The sequence below is a fragment of the Lissotriton helveticus genome, chromosome 8 (genome assembly GCF_964261635.1).
Source record: "Lissotriton helveticus chromosome 8, aLisHel1.1, whole genome shotgun sequence".
NCBI classification, from domain to species: domain Eukaryota; kingdom Metazoa; phylum Chordata; class Amphibia; order Caudata; family Salamandridae; genus Lissotriton; species Lissotriton helveticus.
This window is the reverse complement of record NC_136069.1, coordinates 1,218,154,210-1,218,175,416: the sequence shown is the minus strand read 5'-3', so window position 1 is coordinate 1,218,175,416 and position 21,207 is coordinate 1,218,154,210. Positions and strand designations below refer to the sequence as shown.

The 21,207-nt window shown below is 45.6% G+C and overlaps 1 protein-coding gene across 3 annotated transcripts in view; it reads left to right on the top strand.

The window, feature by feature from the left end:
• The first annotated feature begins 7,164 nt into the window (after nucleotides 1–7,164).
• LOC144773252 (ATP-binding cassette sub-family C member 5-like) overlaps nucleotides 7,165–21,207 on the top strand; it is a 2,136,031-nt gene continuing 2,121,988 nt past the window's right edge. The window contains exons 1-2 of one of the 3 annotated variants that reach the window (XM_078658154.1): nucleotides 7,165–7,328; nucleotides 7,471–7,619. In XM_078658154.1, the coding sequence (XP_078514280.1) occupies nucleotides 7,540–7,619 (80 nt within the window). In that variant the 5' untranslated portion in view covers nucleotides 7,165–7,328; nucleotides 7,471–7,539. The remainder of the gene's footprint in view (nucleotides 7,329–7,470; nucleotides 7,620–21,207) is intronic. The other 2 variants (XM_078658153.1, XM_078658155.1) reach the window with 2 other exon arrangements.

Below are 21,207 nucleotides of genomic sequence, written 5' to 3'. Positions count from 1 at the left end.
TTGTAAGAAATTGTTTAATTGTCCCACAGACACCAATATTTGTCAGGAGAGATTCATGGGTACAACCGAAGGGTTTGCAATCCATAGGCCAGATCTGCGTTATGTACAAAGAGAACCTCCAGGGGTAGTGACATCCAACAGTGTTGGGAAGTTGTGCCTTGATCGGCTTAAAACCTCAACACTCACATAGGTGAAACAACACTTATCCTTACTACCACCGGATGTGAATCTTAGGAATGGTTTACTAGGTCCCAGGAAGCCACGTCAGAAACGTTTCATTTATGCTGGCATTTATGCTGCCTACAAGGAAATATGGAAAATATCCCAACAAGAGGCCGCAGTGAGATTACAGGAGATAGACCGTATAAATCTAGAAAAATCTCTAGCAGTGGTAGACAATGGGTTAACAACATTGACCTCCAGTGTATATTCCTTAGGCAACATTGTATCTTCTGCGATTGACATACTAGAACAAGACTTGGGCATATTACAACACGGGCAATCTCAACCACATTCTATTATGTTATTGAGCTGGACGCTGCAATCTTTGCGTGCAGGCTATGTGCCTTGGCGTTTTACCAATAGCACGTCTCTGTTTTCTGAATACACTCTAACAGATAAACAAATAGAAATGGCACAAAGAGGAGCAAAATATACAATGCTGCGTATCGAAAAACTGGATAGATTACCATTTACAGTGGCAGAATAACTGTCCACAGAATGGCTAATCCATGGCCACATAACTCTACCGGTCTCTACTTTTCAGTTGCAGTATTGCCTTGAACAAAAGCAGGCAAACAGATATGGTAAAATGGGTAAGGAATACATTAAGGAATCATGGGAATTACCATACAGATTTTGATGCTGGAGTGGCGATCGAAAAGTGTTTGTAAGAGGTACAAACTGTGATAATGCTTTAAGTGGATCATTCATATGTCAGGATATAATGCTGCACGGGGCTTGTAATAGTTCTGTAGCAAACTTGTCCTGTCATCTGAGGGGTGCTCCAGCTGCAGTGATTACTCCAGCATTCAGGCTACTTTCAAATGGGAGTTACTTGATGCTGAACAGTCAAGGCTGCTGGGCAATGCTCCGGGCATCGCATATCTGATAAACCGGAGCTCCAGGGTTACTTGTTGCATGCAAGTATCATTTCGATCGACACATACAGTCAGGGAGGCGCCATTATGGCCTTCACTGAATGTTTCTTTAACACGATTTAATACTCTAGGCAGAATGAAAGCCATGCTTTTACAGAAGTCTGTGCCCTTAACCTCTGCACAAGAGACTTTTGATCTCCAGATCGCAAGGTCTTCGGCAGAGATACAGGTACTTATCCATACAAATTGCCCTTTCCATTTCGTAGAAATAGTAAATCATATCTTTAACATGTCTGATACGACAGGCATAGTCCACCTATTTAAGACAATAGGTTCTGGACTTCTAGGCACCTTTCTGACGGTACTTGGAGTTATACCAAACTTCATACAGTCCGTATTGGGAAGCATCTTTGGAGGACTTTCACTATTCCTGTTTCTAATAGCAGGTATCCTGATGCAGATCCTGTCTTCTATCTGCTACGCAATGGACGTCCCAGTCACCAAGGAGGTGGAAAAAGCACTCCTGGGGCGTAAATACCATGACCGCATGGTGCAACATCTAGGCACGCCTAACCTAAGGGAATTAAGTGCATCTTGGTTCTTGTCATTTCGACCAATCTGGATGGACTGCATCTTACCTGCCCTCCGATGCATGTTTTGTGGAGAAGAATGATGTTAGACCTTTGTTTGACACTCCCATCATGTTTGCAACCGGACCTGAATGCTCTATTGGACCAGATAACGGCTGATGTTCTGCAGTGTCCTCAGCGTATTGCAATGTTGATGGCGGCATTCCTTGAGCCACCCCAGGTAGTGACTGCACCTGTAGGTATGGACACCGGCTCCTCCACTGACACCCAGGCTTTGGATGGCGCGCAGACTTCCTAGCACTGGCTGCGGACAGTGTGCAACATCATTTGTGCTCAATTGACGTACACGGCGACGTGCTATAGGGGTCATCTACTGCGAAAATGTGGCATCTACCAGCCAGGACACAAACAACTGACTCATTTGGCTCGTTGTGTGCTGGAAGAAATTCTCCCTTTTTAAACAAGCTCAAATTTGGAACTCTAAAACAAAATTGACATTCCTTTCATTTTTTGGGCATACGAGGCTTTCTAATGCTTATAGTGGTTTGACCTAAAACTACGGATACTTTAGAGCTATGGCTTGTAAAACATTTTTCTTTTTACATTTTTAAGTTTTTAGATTTTTTTAAAGTTTTTTTAACATTCTAGCAGAATAATTGTTTTTTGAACTTTGAAGCTTACCTATATCTAGTTAGTCTAGTGGTATGATAATAAATTACATATGTCCTCCAGTCGGAAAAGGAGTGGGTGTTCCATATAGGTACCTTATATAGGCGCAGGTAACATCGCAACCTTTCACCTATATTCTTCCCTACATTACATTCTTAACAGTACTTAGGCACTGACCTTTTACCTAGATACGACACTGCCTTCAGAATGCGGGTTTTCCCTAGTTTGAATCTCATACATTATGGACAAGGTTTCTTGGAAGCACAGCAGGACTACCATCTCCTGTATATCTCTGTATAAAGTCTAGGCCCGACGTCATCCTTTAGGCTGACACAGTAATACAGCAAGGTAGGACCCCTGGGGAGACCTGTGGGTATATATACATCACATTTTGCTTAGAAAGACAGAGGTAACCAAGGCTTCCCGGCTGACACACTGACCAGAGACGCTGAGGTTCCTGCATGCAGATGCTCCAGCTCGCAGTGGTCTATAATCCCTCGCAGGTATCCAACTTGAGACCAGAACGGTGTCCCATATTCTCTCGTTCCCAGGTAATGGGGTTGACTACATCCTAGAGTGACTCTTGGCATAACACCTACACAAATGCTAGTTCCATTTAGGTACATCTAGTTAAGGAGGCATTGTAGGAGTAGTTACTTTTTATCATGTATTTTATGTACTTTTATATATTCATGATTACTGCAAAATGGTAAAACTGTACCATCCTTTTACTTTCCTAGTACCTCTAATCACATATATCTGCTACTGTCCAATGTTTGTTACAGCTTATCTATTCTACAATAGAATAACAGCTGTTTAATAAATTCTTATTGACAAACTCCCAGTTTGTTTATTCTGTGTATCTCTGAGATAAACTAAGTGAGCATGAGTGACTGAGCGAAAGGTAGTATATTGTTTCCATGATTTTGAGGGATCAGAGTGGTCATGTTCTGAGGTTGCCAAGAACTATTCTCTCCCCGATAAGAGGGGATTATAGTGGCACTGTGAGCTAGCTGATACAGACAGACTAACATATCCGGTGGGGGTGTACGGAGCCAGTCTGCCACCAATCCCACAGTTTGTGTTATCCAAGCCTGCAGATCCTGTAAAGGTTATATAGGAACTACACGACAGAATGAATGTGAGTGACAAGGAATTGCTATCAGAGACATACTTCTGTTGAACGTCCCTACTGTGTTGTTTGCTGTATCTAAATCATGCTCACCTGTCCTGCAACTGGACTGACCACCTGTCACTCATACAGAGACAGCAAAATGGAGATCAGAGATAATGTGCGGTGTATCAACAGTCCACAACACAAGTAAGCAGTGTACACAGCTCTGTCTGCTGAGTGCTGACTTCTTCAAAGTTCTTCTAACTCTTCTCTCTTGCTTTTTTCGCTCTACTCATCACATCTTTTCCATTCCCTCCTCTCCCATTTTAGTTTCTTTCTCTATAGCTCTTTCATTTTACTCTGAATTTCCTTTTCTCCCCATACTGTTGTGTCCAGCCCTTACATCTCTCATCATCTGATCTAATTTTTCCACGGATCTCTCTATTCCCTCTATTTGCTTTGTCTTCCCTGGAAGTCTCTATTTTCAAAAGAAGTTCTGTTCTGAACTGAAATGTCAAAAGTACAAGCTGGCAATTACACCACATTCATTCATAACATCAATCTATTAAGTATTTCTACACTAACTAAAAGGCTAGTAAAGTCAAGGTATATTATACTCAGTGCCTGCAGCTTATTGATTCACTTTCATGCTCTGCCCATTCTCTTCCAAGCTTCTCTTGACTTTCAAAGTTTAGATTTGGTATTTATAGTGCACATGTACTTACATATATATTCGTATAGCGAATGTTGGAATGCCTTATCCATTACGCATTGTTTATAACTAAGTAGGCTTGCCTACGTGTGTGGTTTGGTTTTGCAGCGTCATAAAACATTCCAATATGTTGTGCAGACTGTTGGGTAGGATAGCAACTCCAAGGGGAGTAAAGTTAAGGTATATTATGCTCAGTGCCTGCGTCTTATCCTTTTACTTTCACGCTCTGCCTATTTTCTTCCAAGCTTCTTTTGACTTTCAGAGTTTGTATTTGGTATTTATAGTGCACATGTACATGCATATATATTCGCACATCGAATGTTGGAATGTCATATCCATTATGCTTTGTTTATAACTAAGTAGGCTTGCCTGTGTGTGTGGTTTGGTTTTGCTGCAACGTAGTTGCAGCACTACAAAAAACTAAACATTCCAATATCTTGTTGCAGACTGTTGGGTAGGATAGCAACCCCAAGGGGAGTTTACACCACTGATACAAGCAGTTTTATGACTACATCAGCCAGTTCACCCGCAAATACGGAAAGCTTATTACGCTTTGGCCAGTGGTTCCCAAACTGTCTGCCGCGGCACCCCGGTGTGCCACCACAACCAGCCAGGGGCGCCAGGGTCACATTCGCTGTGAAGAATCCATTAGGAATTCCGTCGGCTGCTGGTATGTAGGCCGGGTGCACTGCACCTGTTCGTCTAATCCAACTTGTTTCTTTCCATTTTGGTACTCGTAGTCCTGAATGTATAGTCTCAAACAAAACTCCAAGCACCATAATGCAAAGGAAAGCCTGCGCTGAAAAAATGACGTGCATGGATCGGGGAAACTCAAGAGCTCCGTTAGTGCTGGGATAAATTCCCCACTGGCTGCTGCAACTCGGCTCAACATCCTATGATTCTTGGCAAATCACATCCTCCATGTGGCTACAAAAAAAATTAATGTGTCTTTGTGCAATATAACTGAAGCTCGTGTAAAGCGCTCCAATACCTTTGGGTCGTTGCTTCGCTTTATAAAACTGCCCAAAAAAAGTTACAGCCCATGTATGTTTTAATTTTGACTGCCATTCTAAGGTTGATTAAATTGGTTCCACTGTGTAGTAGTAAGTAAACCATTATTACTGAGTGCCAAAAATCAATGCCTTTAACCCCATCGCTGCTGCCGACGTTCAGCGGACGTCGCGTGCACTGCCTCGGTAGTGCTGCGCATGTCCGTTGAACGTCGCGGTCCCGCCCGCGCAATAGAATGTTTCGCACTAGCGCGGAACGTTCAGCGCAGGCAAGGGGTTAATAATTATGTGATAGATAAATGGTTGAGTGTATATTTGTTTACATACATACATACATACACTGATGGCAAGCCCCCAGCACCTGTTCACAGACAGGACAAAACTTGTACCAAATAAATGTTGCCTTGTCAATGCTGTGAGGAATTTCTGGCTGGGGGCTGTGGAGGGAAAGAGAGCATCCAATCCACCTGTAAGGTTACATCTCCACACAGGAAGAACTTCCTGAATGTAGTTGCCCTGCATGTGTCCCAGTATTGGCATTCAGCTCCTGGACACAGCCAGGATGATTTACCCCTGTTGGCCTGAAACTTGGCTTTGGCACAAAACTTATAGCTGGAATCGGAATCCTCACAGTTCCCACTTGAGGACTGTTCACTAAGGATCAAGAGCGAAGCCATCACCACTTTCACTGTATTGTTTTTTTAAAACAAAAAATAGTTTTAAAAATTCCATCTGCAGACCCCAGTGCTGAAGAGTATGGTTTGTGACTTAACCAATTAAAGTTTTTTATTAAACAACTGTTATATTTTTATTTTATTACATCTATGATTATAATACCTTCATCTGCTTTATCCCAATTATTTTCAGGGAGAGAAATCGAGGTACTCCCGAGGCAGGGTTTAAATCCCCCCTTACTTCCTCCTACCCGCCAAATAAAAGAAACATAAAGTGGAGCCGTAGCCAAAAAGGCCAATAGGCCAATGGAGCCGCGGGTCAGAAAAGTTTGGGAACCACTGGCTTAGGCTGATGCTCTCCAACAACTGAACTGACTCACACAGCTGCAGTTAACAAATACTTTTTTTCATTTACATTTTTTAACTAATGCATCTTTGATGCCTATTGTCAAGCATAGATTTCTTGGACTGATAGCCACCAAGCCTTTCTGTCTGGTTCCTGCGCCTCTAGGGAAGATCAAGCTTGCTTGTCAAGTTACTAGTTATTTTAGGTGTTGTATAAAGATCTCTTCCCAAATGCCTATAAAATCCACGTTTTTTTGTCAAGTTTTGGAGACGATGTCGTAGTAAATGCATTATATTTTACAAAGAAATCATCTCTCCCCCATCCTAGGAAACCATTCTTAGGGAGCAATCGTGGGGCAGTCACACTTATTAAGCTCAATTGGAGGTTGCAAACGGTATTTTAATTAACACCCTGCCACTTTCAAGGTTCACTAGCCGCCACCGATTCCGTGGCTCTAAAACTATAGTACTGGCACAAAAGACTTTTATATACTGCTTAAAGTTTTACACCTGTCCTTGCATACACATTTCTGAAGCTTGCCAGCTTTTGCTAATTTGTTAAATTTATAGCACCAGAAGTGGACTACTGGTATCCTTACTCGTGAAAAGTATAATTGGAAGTGTATGTAATGGCACACACAAAAAAAAATTGGAATGTCACCGATATACCGACTGAAACCATGGAACTGTCGCACATAAGAAAACTCAAAACTGACTATAGGACAACGAGGTCTCCCAAAATGCATGTGAAGAAGATACGAAGAGCAGTGGGCCTCAGTAGAAACAGAAAAGGGGATCCGCAATGGGGCCTTAAAGTTGTCGTGGCCTCGAGTTACACGTCCTTATCTGAGCGCACGGGGCCACACCCTGAAGGCCAGAAGGGCGAGAGCAGAGAAAAGACTTTTGCAAAGGGCGGGCGCTGCTGCGGGGGAGCGGCCAGAGGCGTCAAGAACTCCTGTCAAAAAGCCGCAGCGTTTGTAATGACTCCGCGACAGCGGACAACAGCGGCTCCTCTCCCTCGCTCCTTGAGTCTGTCTGTCGCACTCTTCCTAGCAGCTGGCAGTGGACGCTGGGCGGAAGCCAAGCGGGCCTGGCTGTTAGAACTCTATTTGAGGTAAATGGGCTGCGCCACCTTTGAATCGCGGGGGGGACGGAGTACAGCTGCTATCGTGCCCTTCTCTTTTTTGTGCTGAGCCTATCACTTTTCGCACATGTCACTCTCTTTCAAGCGCTTTGCTTTTTTTTCTTTCTTTCAGGTGTCATCAGTAAACTCTGGTGTCTGTTTTGAGCGGATTTAGGGCCCCTTGCTTTAACCCCCCTCCAGCATGGACGAAGAACGATGTGCCCCCCAAAGGAGGTATCGGCACAGTTTGCCCTTGCTGAAGCCCGTGCGTACAACCCACAAGTAGGTAAACACAGAAGCAAGTTGTTACTGTGGTCTTTATACATGCCAGCATTTTAGAAGAGTAAAGTGTTTGTTTTAAAGAGTTTTTTTTAAATAACCGGGAGAATATATTTCTCCCGTTGACTTCTCTATTGAGGCCTGTATCTGGTCTATTTTCATGTTACAGGGACTACATGAAAATACCAGTTCTTTTTCCTTACCTGTCCTGCACGGAGAAAGGCTGTGGCATGCAGGGAGAGTGACAAAAATGTTGTGGACTGGCCTGTAGGGGCAGGTAGTGCCAGTGCATGTTCCGAGCCACGCAAGACCAGTCAGTCCCTGCCTGCAGAAGCCTGCCGAGGAATCTGTGTTTTTCAGACAGGAGTCGGGTGGCTAGACACGAACCTTGCGGTCGGTAGTCGGTGTTGAAACTTTATAGGCACTGCTAATGCACTCGTACACACACAGAGGCTGCGCACATTTTGTGGATAACCGGAGACATTGTCACCGTCACTGACCCAATGACTGCAAGTGTGCGCGTGACAATGTCAGCCAATGTTATTCTAGCTTAGCTTTCCTCTTGCTTATCAGCTGTCAGTGTACACAAAGGGCTGTCGCAAACCAGCGTATAGGGTGGCCAATTTTGACCGAAGCACAATACTTAAATTGTCGTATGTCGCCGCGCAGCGTCTTTGTTGTTATTTTACAAAAGTGTGTAGAATTTTGAATTGCTGCTCCTTAGAGTGTAATAACCATACCTTTCTCTGGAATATGTATATGACTTGCAAAGAAGTGAGCAAACACTTGTCAATCTCAGCCTGAAAATCAAGTTCCTGCTGGAAGTTTCTGACCTACTTGGCCTGCGGGTTTGAGCATATATATATATTTTGGACCGAGGGGCGGAGCTTTGCAGGACAAGTGAGGTGGGGCGTGGTATTTGAATCAGGGAAATGTGCCACCACCTGTTACATTTCACTCGCGGCGCTGAAGAAGGCTGAGAGCAAGCCGAAATGCATTCGCTGGGAAGCGGGTGAAAAGGAAGCCTCCTACCTGTTTTTGCGGAATAAATGCTGTTTCCACAGGTTCTCCGTTGTTGGTCTCTGCACTCTCACCGGTGGAGGGGGTGTTGGAACGAATATATATATATATATATATAAATTCACAAAAAGTTGCCTGTTGTAAGGAAGGCCCACGACAGATAGGTTGGAGTTCGCCTTTTTATTGCTGGAAGTAATGCAAGTTCAGTACAGCAGCGTCGCTACGCCAAAATTAATGTCCTTTCTCGACGCGTTTCGCGTGGCTTCACTTCTTCAGGAGATACGGGCATTTTGAACTAGCTGTTTTTAAATGCACTCGTTGACAAGGTTTTCGCCGGGAGTATCTGAGAAGCAAGCTCACTATCAGCGCTATCAAAACGCAACCCACTGGGGATTTTATCAACACAAGAAAGCATTTTCACAAGCACCTCACTGAAGGGAAGACTGAATGCACTACATGTTCCACCGGGCCAAGCGGCGGCCACGCCCACTGGGGCGGGAAAACCTTGTTAACGAGTGCATTTAAAAACAGCTGTGACTCTGCTAGTTCAAAATGCCCGTATCTTGCATTACTTCCAGCAATAAAAAGGCGAACTCCAACCTATCTGTCGTGGGCCTTCCTTACAACAGGCAACTTTTTGTGAATATATATATATATATATATATATATATATATATATATATATATATATATATATATATATGCCACAAACTCCTCCCGAAAGAACGAGCAGAGACCCAGGGGAACTGTTGGAGGCTTTTTAATGAAAAGTGATGGCGGATGCATTTCTAGCCGATGTTTGGCCGTCGTCAGCGCCACAAACCTCCAAAGATGGGATGCACTCTGCTGGTGAGCGCCGCCTTTTCAGAACTCGTGGTAGCGAGTTCGCACCGCCCCCTCAAACGTGAAGCACACCTGTGCAGAGTCCTCAAATGTTAAAGGAAACTACATGTCCCAGAGTCCTGTGTTGCGGGTCCCCAGGGATGTTGCTCGGGGGAAGGATCGGTGGAAAGAGATCCACTGTGCTCAGCGGAATTACCGCAATGTGTGCCCAAAAGAAGAAAAAAACCAAAATGAAACGGTTTAAATTCTGTGGGTTTGTAATCCATTAAAAGTCCTCCTTGGCTCCCCGTACCACCACAGCTTCAGGTTCCAGGGAATGCATGCGGCAGGGGCTACGCTGACAGTGCAGGCAGCCCAAAGCAAGGTCGGATGACCTCATCACCACCAACTCCCTTCCCCGGGTTCCAAAGCGGGCTTGAACTGTTTCAAGGTGCTCGTGAAAAAGGTTGATTGTAGCAAGGGAATGCCACAATAGGTGCCAGTGTTGTTCTCGCCCAAACGAGGCAGGGGTCTCTGAAGTGCACCTCTGGCCGATGCACGGTTTACTTGCCACAAACTCCTCCCGAAAGAACGAGCAGAGACCCAGGGGAACTGTTGGAGGCTTTTTAATGAAAAGTGATGGCGGATGCATTCCTAGCCGATGTTTGGCCGTCGCCAGCGCCACAAACCTCCAAAGATGGGATGCACTCTGCTGGTGAGCGCCGCCTTTTCAGAACTCGTGGTAGCGAGTTCGCACCGCCCCCTCAAACGTGAAGCACACCTGTGCAGAGTCCTCAAATGTTAAAGGAAACTACATGTCCCAGAGTCCTGTGTTGCGGGTCCCCAGGGATGTTGCTCGGGGGAAGGATCGGTGGAAAGAGATCCACTGTGCTCGGCGGAATTACCGCAATGTGTGCCCAAAAGAAGAAAAACCCCAAAATGAAACGGTTTAAATTCTGTGGGTTTGTAATCCATTAAAAGTCCTCCTTGGCTCCCCGTACCACCACAGCTTCAGGTTCCAGGGAATGCATGCGGCAGGGGCTACGCTGACAGTGCAGGCAGCCCAAAGCAAGGTCGGATGACCTCATCACCACCAACTCCCTTCCCCGGGTTCCAAAGCGGGCTTGAACTGTTTCAAGGTGCTCTTGAAAAAGGTTGATTGTAGCAAGGGAATGCCACAATAGGTGCCAGTGTTGTTCTCGCCCAAACGAGGCAGGGGTCTCTGAAGTGCACCTCTGGCCGATGCACGGTTTACTTGCCACAAACTCCTCCCGAAAGAACGAGCAGAGACCCAGGGGAACTGTTGGAGGCTTTTTAATGAAAAGTGATGGCGGATGCATTTCTAGCCAATGTTTGGCCGTCGTCAGCGCCACAAACCTCCAAAGATGGGATGCACTCTGCTGGTGAGCGCCGCCTTTTCAGAACTCGTGGTAGCGAGTTCGCACCGCCCCCTCAAACGTGAAGCACACCTGTGCAGAGTCCTCAAATGTTAAAGGGAACTACATGTCCCAGAGTCCTGTGTTGCGGGTCCCCAGGGATGTTGCTCGGGGGAAGGATCGGTGGAAAGAGATCCACTGTGCTCGGCGGAATTACCGCAATGTGTGCCCAAAAGAAGAAAAAAACCAAAATGAAACGGTTTAAATTCTGTGGGTTTGTAATCCATTAAAAGTCCTCCTTGGCTCCCCGTACCACCACAGCTTCAGGTTCCAGGGAATGCATGCGGCAGGGGCTACGCTGACAGTGCAGGCAGCCCAAAGCAAGGTCGGATGACCTCATCACCACCAACTCCCTTCCCCGGGTTCCAAAGCGGGCTTGAACTGTTTCAAGGTGCTCTTGAAAAAGGTTGATTGTAGCAAGGGAATGCCACAATAGGTGCCAGTGTTGTTCTCGCCCAAACGAGGCAGGGGTCTCTGAAGTGCACCTCTGGCCGATGCACGGTTTACTTGCCACAAACTCCTCCCGAAAGAACGAGCAGAGACCCAGGGGAACTGTTGGAGGCTTTTTAATGAAAAGTGATGGCGGATGCATTTCTAGCCGATGTTTGGCCGTCGTCAGCGCCACAAACCTCCAAAGATGGGATGCACTCTGCTGGTGAGCGCCGCCTTTTCAGAACTCATGGTAGCGAGTTCGCACCGCCCCCTCGAACGTGAAGCACACCTGTGCAGAGTCCTCAAATGTTAAAGGAAACTACATGTCCCAGAGTCCTGTGTTGCGGGTCCCCAGGGATGTTGCTCGGGGGAAGGATCGGTGGAAAGAGATCCACTGTGCTCGGCGGAATTACCGCAATGTGTGCCCAAAAGAAGAAAAAACCCAAAATGAAACGGTTTAAATTCTGTGGGTTTGTAATCCATTAAAAGTCCTCCTTGGCTCCCCGTACCACCACAGCTTCAGGTTCCAGGGAATGCATGCGGCAGGGGCTACGCTGACAGTGCAGGCAGCCCAAAGCAAGGTCGGATGACCTCATCACCACCAACTCCCTTCCCCGGGTTCCAAAGCGGGCTTGAACTGTTTCAAGGTGCTCTTGAAAAAGGTTGATTGTAGCAAGGGAATGCCACAATAGGTGCCAGTGTTGTTCTCGCCCAAACGAGGCAGGGGTCTCTGAAGTGCACCTCTGGCCGATGCACGGTTTACTTGCCACAAACTCCTCCCGAAAGAACGAGCAGAGACCCAGGGGAACTGTTGGAGGCTTTTTAATGAAAAGTGATGGCGGATGCATTTCTAGCCGATGTTTGGCCATCGTCAGCGCCACAAACCTCCAAAGATGGGATGCACTCTGCTGGTGAGCGCCGCCTTTTCAGAACTCGTGGTAGCGAGTTCGCACCGCCCCCTCAAACGTGAAGCACACCTGTGCAGAGTCCTCAAATGTTAAAGGAAACTACATGTCCCAGAGTCCTGTGTTGCGGGTCCCCAGGGATGTTGCTCGGGGGAAGGATCGGTGGAAAGAGATCCACTGTGCTCGGCGGAATTACCGCAATGTGTGCCCAAAAGAAGAAAAAACCCAAAATGAAACGGTTTAAATTCTGTGGGTTTGTAATCCATTAAAAGTCCTCCTTGGCTCCCCGTACCACCACAGCTTCAGGTTCCAGGGAATGCATGCGGCAGGGGCTACGCTGACAGTACAGGCAGCCCAAAGCAAGGTCGGATGACCTCATCACCACCAACTCCCTTCCCCGGGTTCCAAAGCGGGCTTGAACTGTTTCAAGGTGCTCTTGAAAAAGGTTGATTGTAGCAAGGGAATGCCACAATAGGTGCCAGTGTTGTTCTCGCCCAAACGAGGCAGGGGTCTCTGAAGTGCACCTCTGGCCGATGCACGGTTTACTTGCCACAAACTCCTCCCGAAAGAACGAGCAGAGACCCAGGGGAACTGTTGGAGGCTTTTTAATGAAAAGTGATGGCGGATGCATTTCTAGCCGATGTTTGGCCGTCGTCAGCGCCACAAACCTCCAAAGATGGGATGCACTCTGCTGGTGAGCGCCGCCTTTTCAGAACGCGTGGTAGCGAGTTCGCACCGCCCCCTCAAACGTGAAGCACACCTGTGCAGAGTCCTCAAATGTTAAAGGAAACTACATGTCCCAGAGTCCTGTGTTGCGGGTCCCCAGGGATGTTGCTCGGGGGAAGGATCGGTGGAAAGAGATCCACTGTGCTCGGCGGAATTACCGCAATGTGTGCCCAAAAGAAGAAAAAACCCAAAATGAAACGGTTTAAATTCTGTGGGTTTGTAATCCATTAAAAGTCCTCCTTGGCTCCCCGTACCACCACAGCTTCAGGTTCCAGGGAATGCATGTGGCAGGGGCTACGCTGACAGTGCAGGCAGCCCAAAGTAAGGTCGGATGACCTAATCACCACCAACTCCCTTCCCCGGGTTCCAAAGCGGGCTTGAACTGTTTCAAGGTGCTCTTGAAAAAGGTTGATTGTAGCAAGGGAATGCCACAATAGGTGCCAGTGTTGTTCTCGCCCAAACGAGGCAGGGGTCTCTGAAGTGCACCTCTGGCCGATGCACGGTTTACTTGCCACAAACTCCTCCCGAAAGAACGAGCAGAGACCCAGGGGAACTGTTGGAGGCTTTTTAATGAAAAGTGATGGCGGATGCATTTCTAGCCGATGTTTGGCCGTCGTCAGCGCCACAAACCTCCAAAGATGGGATGCACTCTGCTGGTGAGCGCCGCCTTTTCAGAACTCGTGGTAGCGAGTTCGCACCGCCCCCTCAAACGTGAAGCACACCTGTGCAGAGTCCTCAAATGTTAAAGGAAACTACATGTCCCAGAGTCCTGTGTTGCGGGTCCCCAGGGATGTTGCTCGGGGGAAAGATCGGTGGAAAGAGATCCACTGTGCTCGGCGGAATTACCGCAATGTGTGCCCAAAAGAAGAAAAAAAACCCATCTTTGGAGGTTTGTGGCGCTGACGACGGCCAAACATCGGCTAGAAATGCATCCGCCATCACTTTTCATTAAAAAGCCTCCAACAGTTCCCCTGGGTCTCTGCTCGTTCTTTCGGGAGGAGTTTGTGGCAAGTAAATCCGTGCATCGGCCAGAGGTGCACTTCAGAGACCCCTGCCTCGTTTGGGCGAGAACAACACTGGCACCTATTGTGGCATTCCCTTGCTACAATCAACCTTTTTCAAGAGCACCTTGAAACAGTTCAAGCCCGCTTTGGAACCCGGGGAAGGGAGTTGGTGGTGATGAGGTCATCCGACCTTGCTTTGGGCTGCCTGCACTGTCAGCGTAGCCCCTGCCGCATGCATTCCCTGGAACCTGAAGCTGTGGTGGTACGGGGAGCCAAGGAGGACTTTTAATGGATTACAAACCCACAGAATTTAAACCGTTTCATTTTGTTTTTTTTCTTCTTTTGGGCACACATTGCGGTAATTCCGCCGAGCACAGTGGATCTCTTTCCACCGATCCTTCCCCCGAGCAACATCCCTGGGGACCCGCAACACAGGACTCTGGGACATGTAGTTTCCTTTAACATTTGAGGACTCTGCACAGGTGTGCTTCACGTTTGAGGGGGCGGTGCGAACTCGCTACCACGAGTTCTGAAAAGGCGGCGCTCACCAGCAGAGTGCATCCCATCTTTGGAGGTTTGTGGCGCTGATGACGGCCAAACATCGGCTAGAAATGCATCCGCCATCACTTTTCATTAAAAAGCCTCCAACAGTTCCCCTGGGTCTCTGCTCGTTCTTTCGGGAGGAGTTTGTGGCAAGTAAACCGTGCATCGGCCAGAGGAGCACTTCAGAGACCCCTGCCTCGTTTGGGCGAGAACAACACTGGCACCTATTGTGGCATTCCCTTGCTACAATCAACCTTTTTCAAGAGCACCTTGAAACAGTTCAAGCCCGCTTTGGAACCCGGGGAAGGGAGTTGGTGGTGATGAGGTCATCCGACCTTGCTTTGGGCTGCCTGCACTGTCAGCGTAGCCCCTGCCGCATGCATTCCCTGGAACCTGAAGCTGTGGTGGTACGGGGAGCCAAGGAGGACTTTTAATGGATTACAAACCCACAGAATTTAAACCGTTTCATTTTGTTTTTTTTCTTCTTTTGGGCACACATTGCGGTAATTCCGCCGAGCACAGTGGATCTCTTTCCACCGATCCTTCCCCCAAGCAACATCCCTGGGGACCCGCAACACAGGACTCTGGGACATGTAGTTTCCTTTAACATTTGAGGACTCTGCACAGGTGTGCTTCACGTTTGAGGGGGAGGTGCGAACTCGCTACCACGAGTTCTGAAAAGGCGGCGCTCACCAGCAGAGTGCATCCCATCTTTGGAGGTTTGTGGTGCTGACGACGGCCAAACATCGGCTAGAAATGCATCCGCCATCACTTTTCATTAAAAAGCCTCCAACAGTTCCCCTGGGTCTCTGCTCGTTCTTTCGGGAGGAGTTTGTGGCATATATATATATATATATATATATATATGTATATATATATATATATATGTTCCAAGGATATCCGAATCCAAATGCAGAGTTTCCAAAACTGCAGAAACAGATACGGGCCCAAGATAGGTGCAAAAGTTAGTTCTTTATTTCGTGTTGGTTTTTCAAATCGCTATGACGCGTTTCACGCTTCCCCAAGCGCTTGATCACATGAAATATATATATATATATGTATATATTCCAAATGAAGGTGCTCGCACAAGTGAAGACACCCACGCAACCACGCAGCGCACTCATTCAGTCAGGCACAAGTAAAGCAGCGAAGCTGAGCGTGCGGAACACAGTGTCCTGATGGATTGAATATTGTTGGAGGGCAAGGCAAAGTGGCAATTAAAAACTATGAATACTTATCTGAACTACAATCACCAGAATGCACTATGAGCACACGCCCAGTGGGGCGGGACTGTTAACACTCAAAAAGCGGATGCTCATTGCCGTCTGCGTCTTCCCCCTTGTAATGCGCCAAGCCAGTGAACAAGGAACTTTTTCTGAAACGCGTATGGCATGTGACGGCGGAACTTCACTGTGAGAGCCTGTTCAGATTGAGCTGCTGCAGGCTGAATAAATAGAGTTGAATCCTGACGTTGCGTGGGTGTCTACTCTTGTGCAAGCACCTTCATTTGGAATATATATATATATATATATATATATATATATATATATGACGCTCAAAAACTCCTCCACATCGGGAAAAGAAAGAACAGCACTCCGGTGGCACTGACGAAGGCTTTTGCCGAAACGTTTGTTTGCTCAATAAATTAACTTGCTGTATCTGTAGCCACCGGAGTGCTGTTCTTTCTTTTCCCAATGTGGAGGAGTTTTTGAGCGTCTTATATTGCGGGAGTCTACGGCCCGCTGAGCAGCACCCGCTCCAGAGTGCTCGTGAGTCTCGTGGAAACTTGAGCGTGGGATATATATATATATATATATGCACATATACAGAATAATGCTGTATTTGTGCTGCTCCCCCAAATCCCCAACCAAGCTAAGGATGCAAACTTAATTTGTAGACTGCAGTTTCAAATTCTTTCAATGTTCACAAGAATGTTCAATTACATTTTTTTCTTTTTACGTTTACACTGTATTAACCTGTTAATGATATTTAACAGTTTCAGATCCCTTGAGAAGGTTCCTTGTACCCCTGATACAGGTTATGGAGGACCTGGTCATCATCATCATCATAAACTTTGTTTTTTTCCAAATCATCAAAGTGTACAGAAATAGTAATCAATAATTTAAATACGCTTTTACAAATTCCAAATAAAATACAGCATAAAAATAAAATCTCCATAAAACAGTTTCAGAGACCACAAGGGTTGATATTCTCTCTTATAGTAAATGGTGCTTTGTGCATTGTAAAAATAGTAAATAATAATAAAAATTGTCTCTCATAACAGACAACCAGATTGTCCAGCACATACTAGCGTACTACATAAAAAGAATAATAAAAGCCTTCCAGTCGATCTAAGTCACAAACCTCTGAGGCTTAAACCAAACGTTCAGTAAAAAGTGGCTTATGGCAAAGACAATAGGATTAGATTTATCAGTTTTTAAAATCCTTTGAGCAACCCAGTAATGCCTGTTTGCCAGATTCAGGCAAATTGGTGAATCCACTTTCTTGGGAGAAGATTGTATTCAGTACAGAAGAACAAGATCTGTTCTTCTGTTTCCGGGGCTGAGCCATACACAGGGCACATAGCTAGATCTTGGTCATAGGCCCAGGTTTTGAAGGACCTTAATGGTAGACAGCCAAGAGGAATTTTACGTACAAACTTTGCTAATGGTGGCGAGATCAAATATAAAAAGGGCTCATACGTAGGGCGTGGCTTAAAGCTTAAGAACTGGGTGATTAAACGCACTGTAGTCATACTCGTGGCATACTGATCTGCCACATACACCCAGTACTTAGCTTTTACACTAGCTATTTCTTTTTTGCTAATCCTCTCGAGCAGTCTTAAAAGCTAGCCATACCCAAAGACTTACACCAGGTTGCAACATGGTGTAGCTATGAAATTCGTTTAGCCCCACTACTCTTTAGTTTGAAGTTTATTTTATTTGCATAGGTAATTAAAACCGTGGCAATACATATTGCAAAATTCTTAAAAACATCATTGTTTAAAACCATTAAGAAGAATCAAGAAGTAAGAAATTAATTACAGTTTAAAAAGATAATTCAATAAAACTGGTTAAGACACACTTTTTTACACTAACTGCTGGAAAGTACTGATCCCCGTTTTAACTTGCTCTCGTCCAGTTCAGCCATATACTGTGTTTACCACATGGACTCTACTTTCACAAAGTTGTCCCCCTAGTGCTGAATGGACATATTTAATAAGATGTCATTAAGTCCTATTGTCCATCTGCTAATCAGCCTGGCTCTATAGATCTTGTATAGCATTTTCCACCATTTTTGGCATTCTCTGTTCGACCACCGTCAGAAATTTCACAAATCTGCAATTTAGTTTGGTGTTTGACGGATTCAGGCAGGCGAGCACCGCTTGCCTTCTGGTGCAAATCCCTTTTTGCTTGAATTGATCTTTAAGGACCAGTTGTCATGCTTGGTGCAGCTCTTCACATAAATAGATTAAGTGAAGGATGTCACCATTGTTGGAGTTGCATAGCCTGCAGGTCTCATTTCCGTCTTTCCTCAACCATGGTGGTAAGTGCCCTGTACATGTAAGAATGCCTAGTCTGTTCTTTAGAAAGTTCATTTTTGTGGCTTTTGGGTAACCCTGGTTGAAGTATATTTGTGGAGTTAATGATTTGTAGGAATTTAGGGTCATCCATGCATGAGATATTTTTGAGAATGATTCCCTGTCCTCCAATAAGGAGAGTGATTTTACATTTTTCCAAACTAGTTTTTTGAAATTGCTGTGACCAAGTTGTACGCCCCAAAGCTCTGAGAGTTTAGTGACTTCCAGGGCTAGCTGATAGTAATTTCTTGCCTCAGAGACATCCCTGCGTTGTATGTCGCGCCATAGCAGAGAGTTTAGTGTATTTGTACTGGCGATTCTTAGTTTGTGCCAACACATGATATATGCCCCGTACCTGGCTAAGTCTTGTTTTTGCAGGCCGAACTCCAGTCTTGTTTGAGCCGGAGATGTATAAAGCGGGAGGGAGAACATTGTTCTATAGGCTTTAACCTGTGTACTATCCAGGTCGGGAAACATCCTTTACGACGCAACTTTTACCACGCAGTGCCTTTACAACGCAGGTTTTTCAACGGAAGTCATTACAACGAATTGCGCTGGGGGGGGGCGCTCTAGGATAGGTAAAAGTTTAATTTACTATGCAACACCTTCCCTACTATCCACGGGGACTGGAGTTGGAATAGTAAATTAAACTATTCACTATCCAGCACCCCCCAACGCAAGTCCTTGTAACGACTTGCGCTGAAAAACCTGCGTTGTAAAAGCATGCGTGTTAAAAGCATGCGTTGTAACAACGTACATCCATCCAGGGCTTTAGAAACTCTTCCCCGCATTGCCTCACTACTGTAGGTAATCGAGGGAAGCAGTTTGGCCTGAACTACCTTTAAAAACGGGGTCATAGTCGGACCCATCAGTTGGGTTGCCAGGTTTTTCATCGTCATAGCGATCAATAAGCCTCTCCTTCTTATTTCCAGCTTCTGGTGCACAAAAGATCCTTCTTTATCAAATGTGACTCCCAGATATTTGTACTCACAAGCTGGGTCAATTTTTGTGCCACCAAGAAACCAAATCTTCTGTTGTTTTTTGTTGTTATTTATTGACATTGTTCGTGTCTTGATGAGGTTTATTGTTAAGTTATTTTCTGTGGCGAATTTCTGCATTTCAGTCAGTAGTCGTTGAAGTCCAATGTAGGTATGACTGAGTAGCACTATGTTGTCTGCGTACATAAGGTTGGTCATGGTTTTCCCACCTATCCTCGGTGAGTGGGAGTTGCAGGCATCGAGCACTTTTGGTAAGTCTGCCATAAAAAGATTAAACAAGGTTGGCGCAAGCACGCACCCTTGTTTCAATCCTTTAGTAGTTGGTACTTTTGAGGACAGGTGAGTGCCACTTCCTAGTTTCACCTGCACCCAGGTGTCCATGTGGAGGAGCATCAGCATGTTTAGGGTCGACTGTGGTAGGCTCCATTGCGCCAGTTTCCCCCATAGTCTGCCTCTCTCGATATTATCAAATGTGGGGCTGAAATCGATGTAACACAGATGTAAAGGAATCTTAGAAGATTTTGCTGAGTCGATTATTAAAGAGATGGCGAGAATGTTTGTTGATGTTCCAGTCATTTTTCGAAAACCTGTCTGATTCTGCGGTTTTATCAGGTTTGACTCAGACCAAAGTGTAAGCTCCTCTAGTATGGTGCCTGGAAAGTATTTAGCCTAGTTATCAATAAGGGCTACTAGGCGGTAGTTGTTTGGGTAAACCTTGTCTCTTTTTTTGTAAATTGGAACAATCGTTGAACCCCTCCAGGATTCTGGAATTCTGTTTAATGACCTGATTTCCAAGAATAAAGGTTGCATGATGTCCGCCCACTCTTTGTTCTTTGCTTTATAAAGAGCAGGTAGAATGCCATTTGGTACTGGGGCACCTTCTTTCCTACCTTTAGCTATCTGTTTTTTGATTAAGTCTAACTGCTGGCACCTCTATGTCTCTGAAAGATTGGTATTTATGCCAGAATAGGCCAGTTCCTGTGTCTCTGGCGTGCACGTTGTCTGTTTTCTCTCTGGAATCCTGCTAGTCCCCATTTGGTCTCCTAGATGTTCTGCGTGGTCATTGAAATGGCTGGAGAGATATTTTATCCAGGTCTCTTCAGAGATGTGAGACCCTATTTCTTTGTATTGCGGACGCATGATCCCATTTACTGTTTCCCAAAAGCGGGCACTGTTGTTACTGTTTATGTCGTATGAGAGTTTAGCCCAAACTTCGTTTTCACCATCTCTCTTGATGTTCCATTTTAGTCGTTTGAGCGCTGCCCTTTGATGTTTCAAAAATACTCGTAAGCTGATGTTTCCAGGGGCTTTTCTCAACTTGCGGAGAGTCGAGTTTACTGATCTTTTAAGTTCCCTTAATTGTACTCTCTGTTCTTTCTTTACATTATTTTTGCTACCCTCTTTACGAAGGTTGTCTTTTTAGAGGGAAGTAGCTGCAAGCTTTTTTAGCAGTATAGCAGTAAAGTGAGCCCAATAAGTAATGTGGCCGGCTGTAGTCGATGCTTGGATATCGAAAAGTTGAAGTGCAGCTTCGACCTGGAAGTTTGTGTTGGCAATCGTGCATTTGATCCTTTTTTGATTAAAGGAGTGGATCGGCCCCATAGTAGTATCTGGCCTAATTAACGTCGGCATATTTGCAATTATATGAAATTCCTGGGGGCGATGATCGCTGTCACCCGTATCGCCCATTCTGAACCCAGAGATGTGTGGGAACAGCGCGAGGCTTGCGAAGGTGTAGTCCAGAATGGACTCGTTGTAGTGGAGTAAAAAGAATTAACTGGAGGAGAGTCAGCTGCAAATCTTCCATTCAGTGGCCAAAGGTTTTGGTCTTCTAGGTCATTGAGGAAGCGACTATTGCGACGTTTTTTCCTGTCTAGTAGGACGCTTTGTGGTGGTATATTGTAAATTCTGTTTAAAGCCAGTAACTCCTCCCCTTCTGCCGAGCCGATGAGATCTTGATTTAGGTCCCCTGTCAGAAGGAAGAGTGGCTTTTCCATCTGAGTGGCGTACTCAGCCAGTTGATTAGTGATTTTGGTTGAATCTTTTGCTTTATTTTTTGGATGTACATATGAATTGATTATGCAGACCTCCACTTCTTTTTCCTCAAGGACAAAGCTTATTTTAA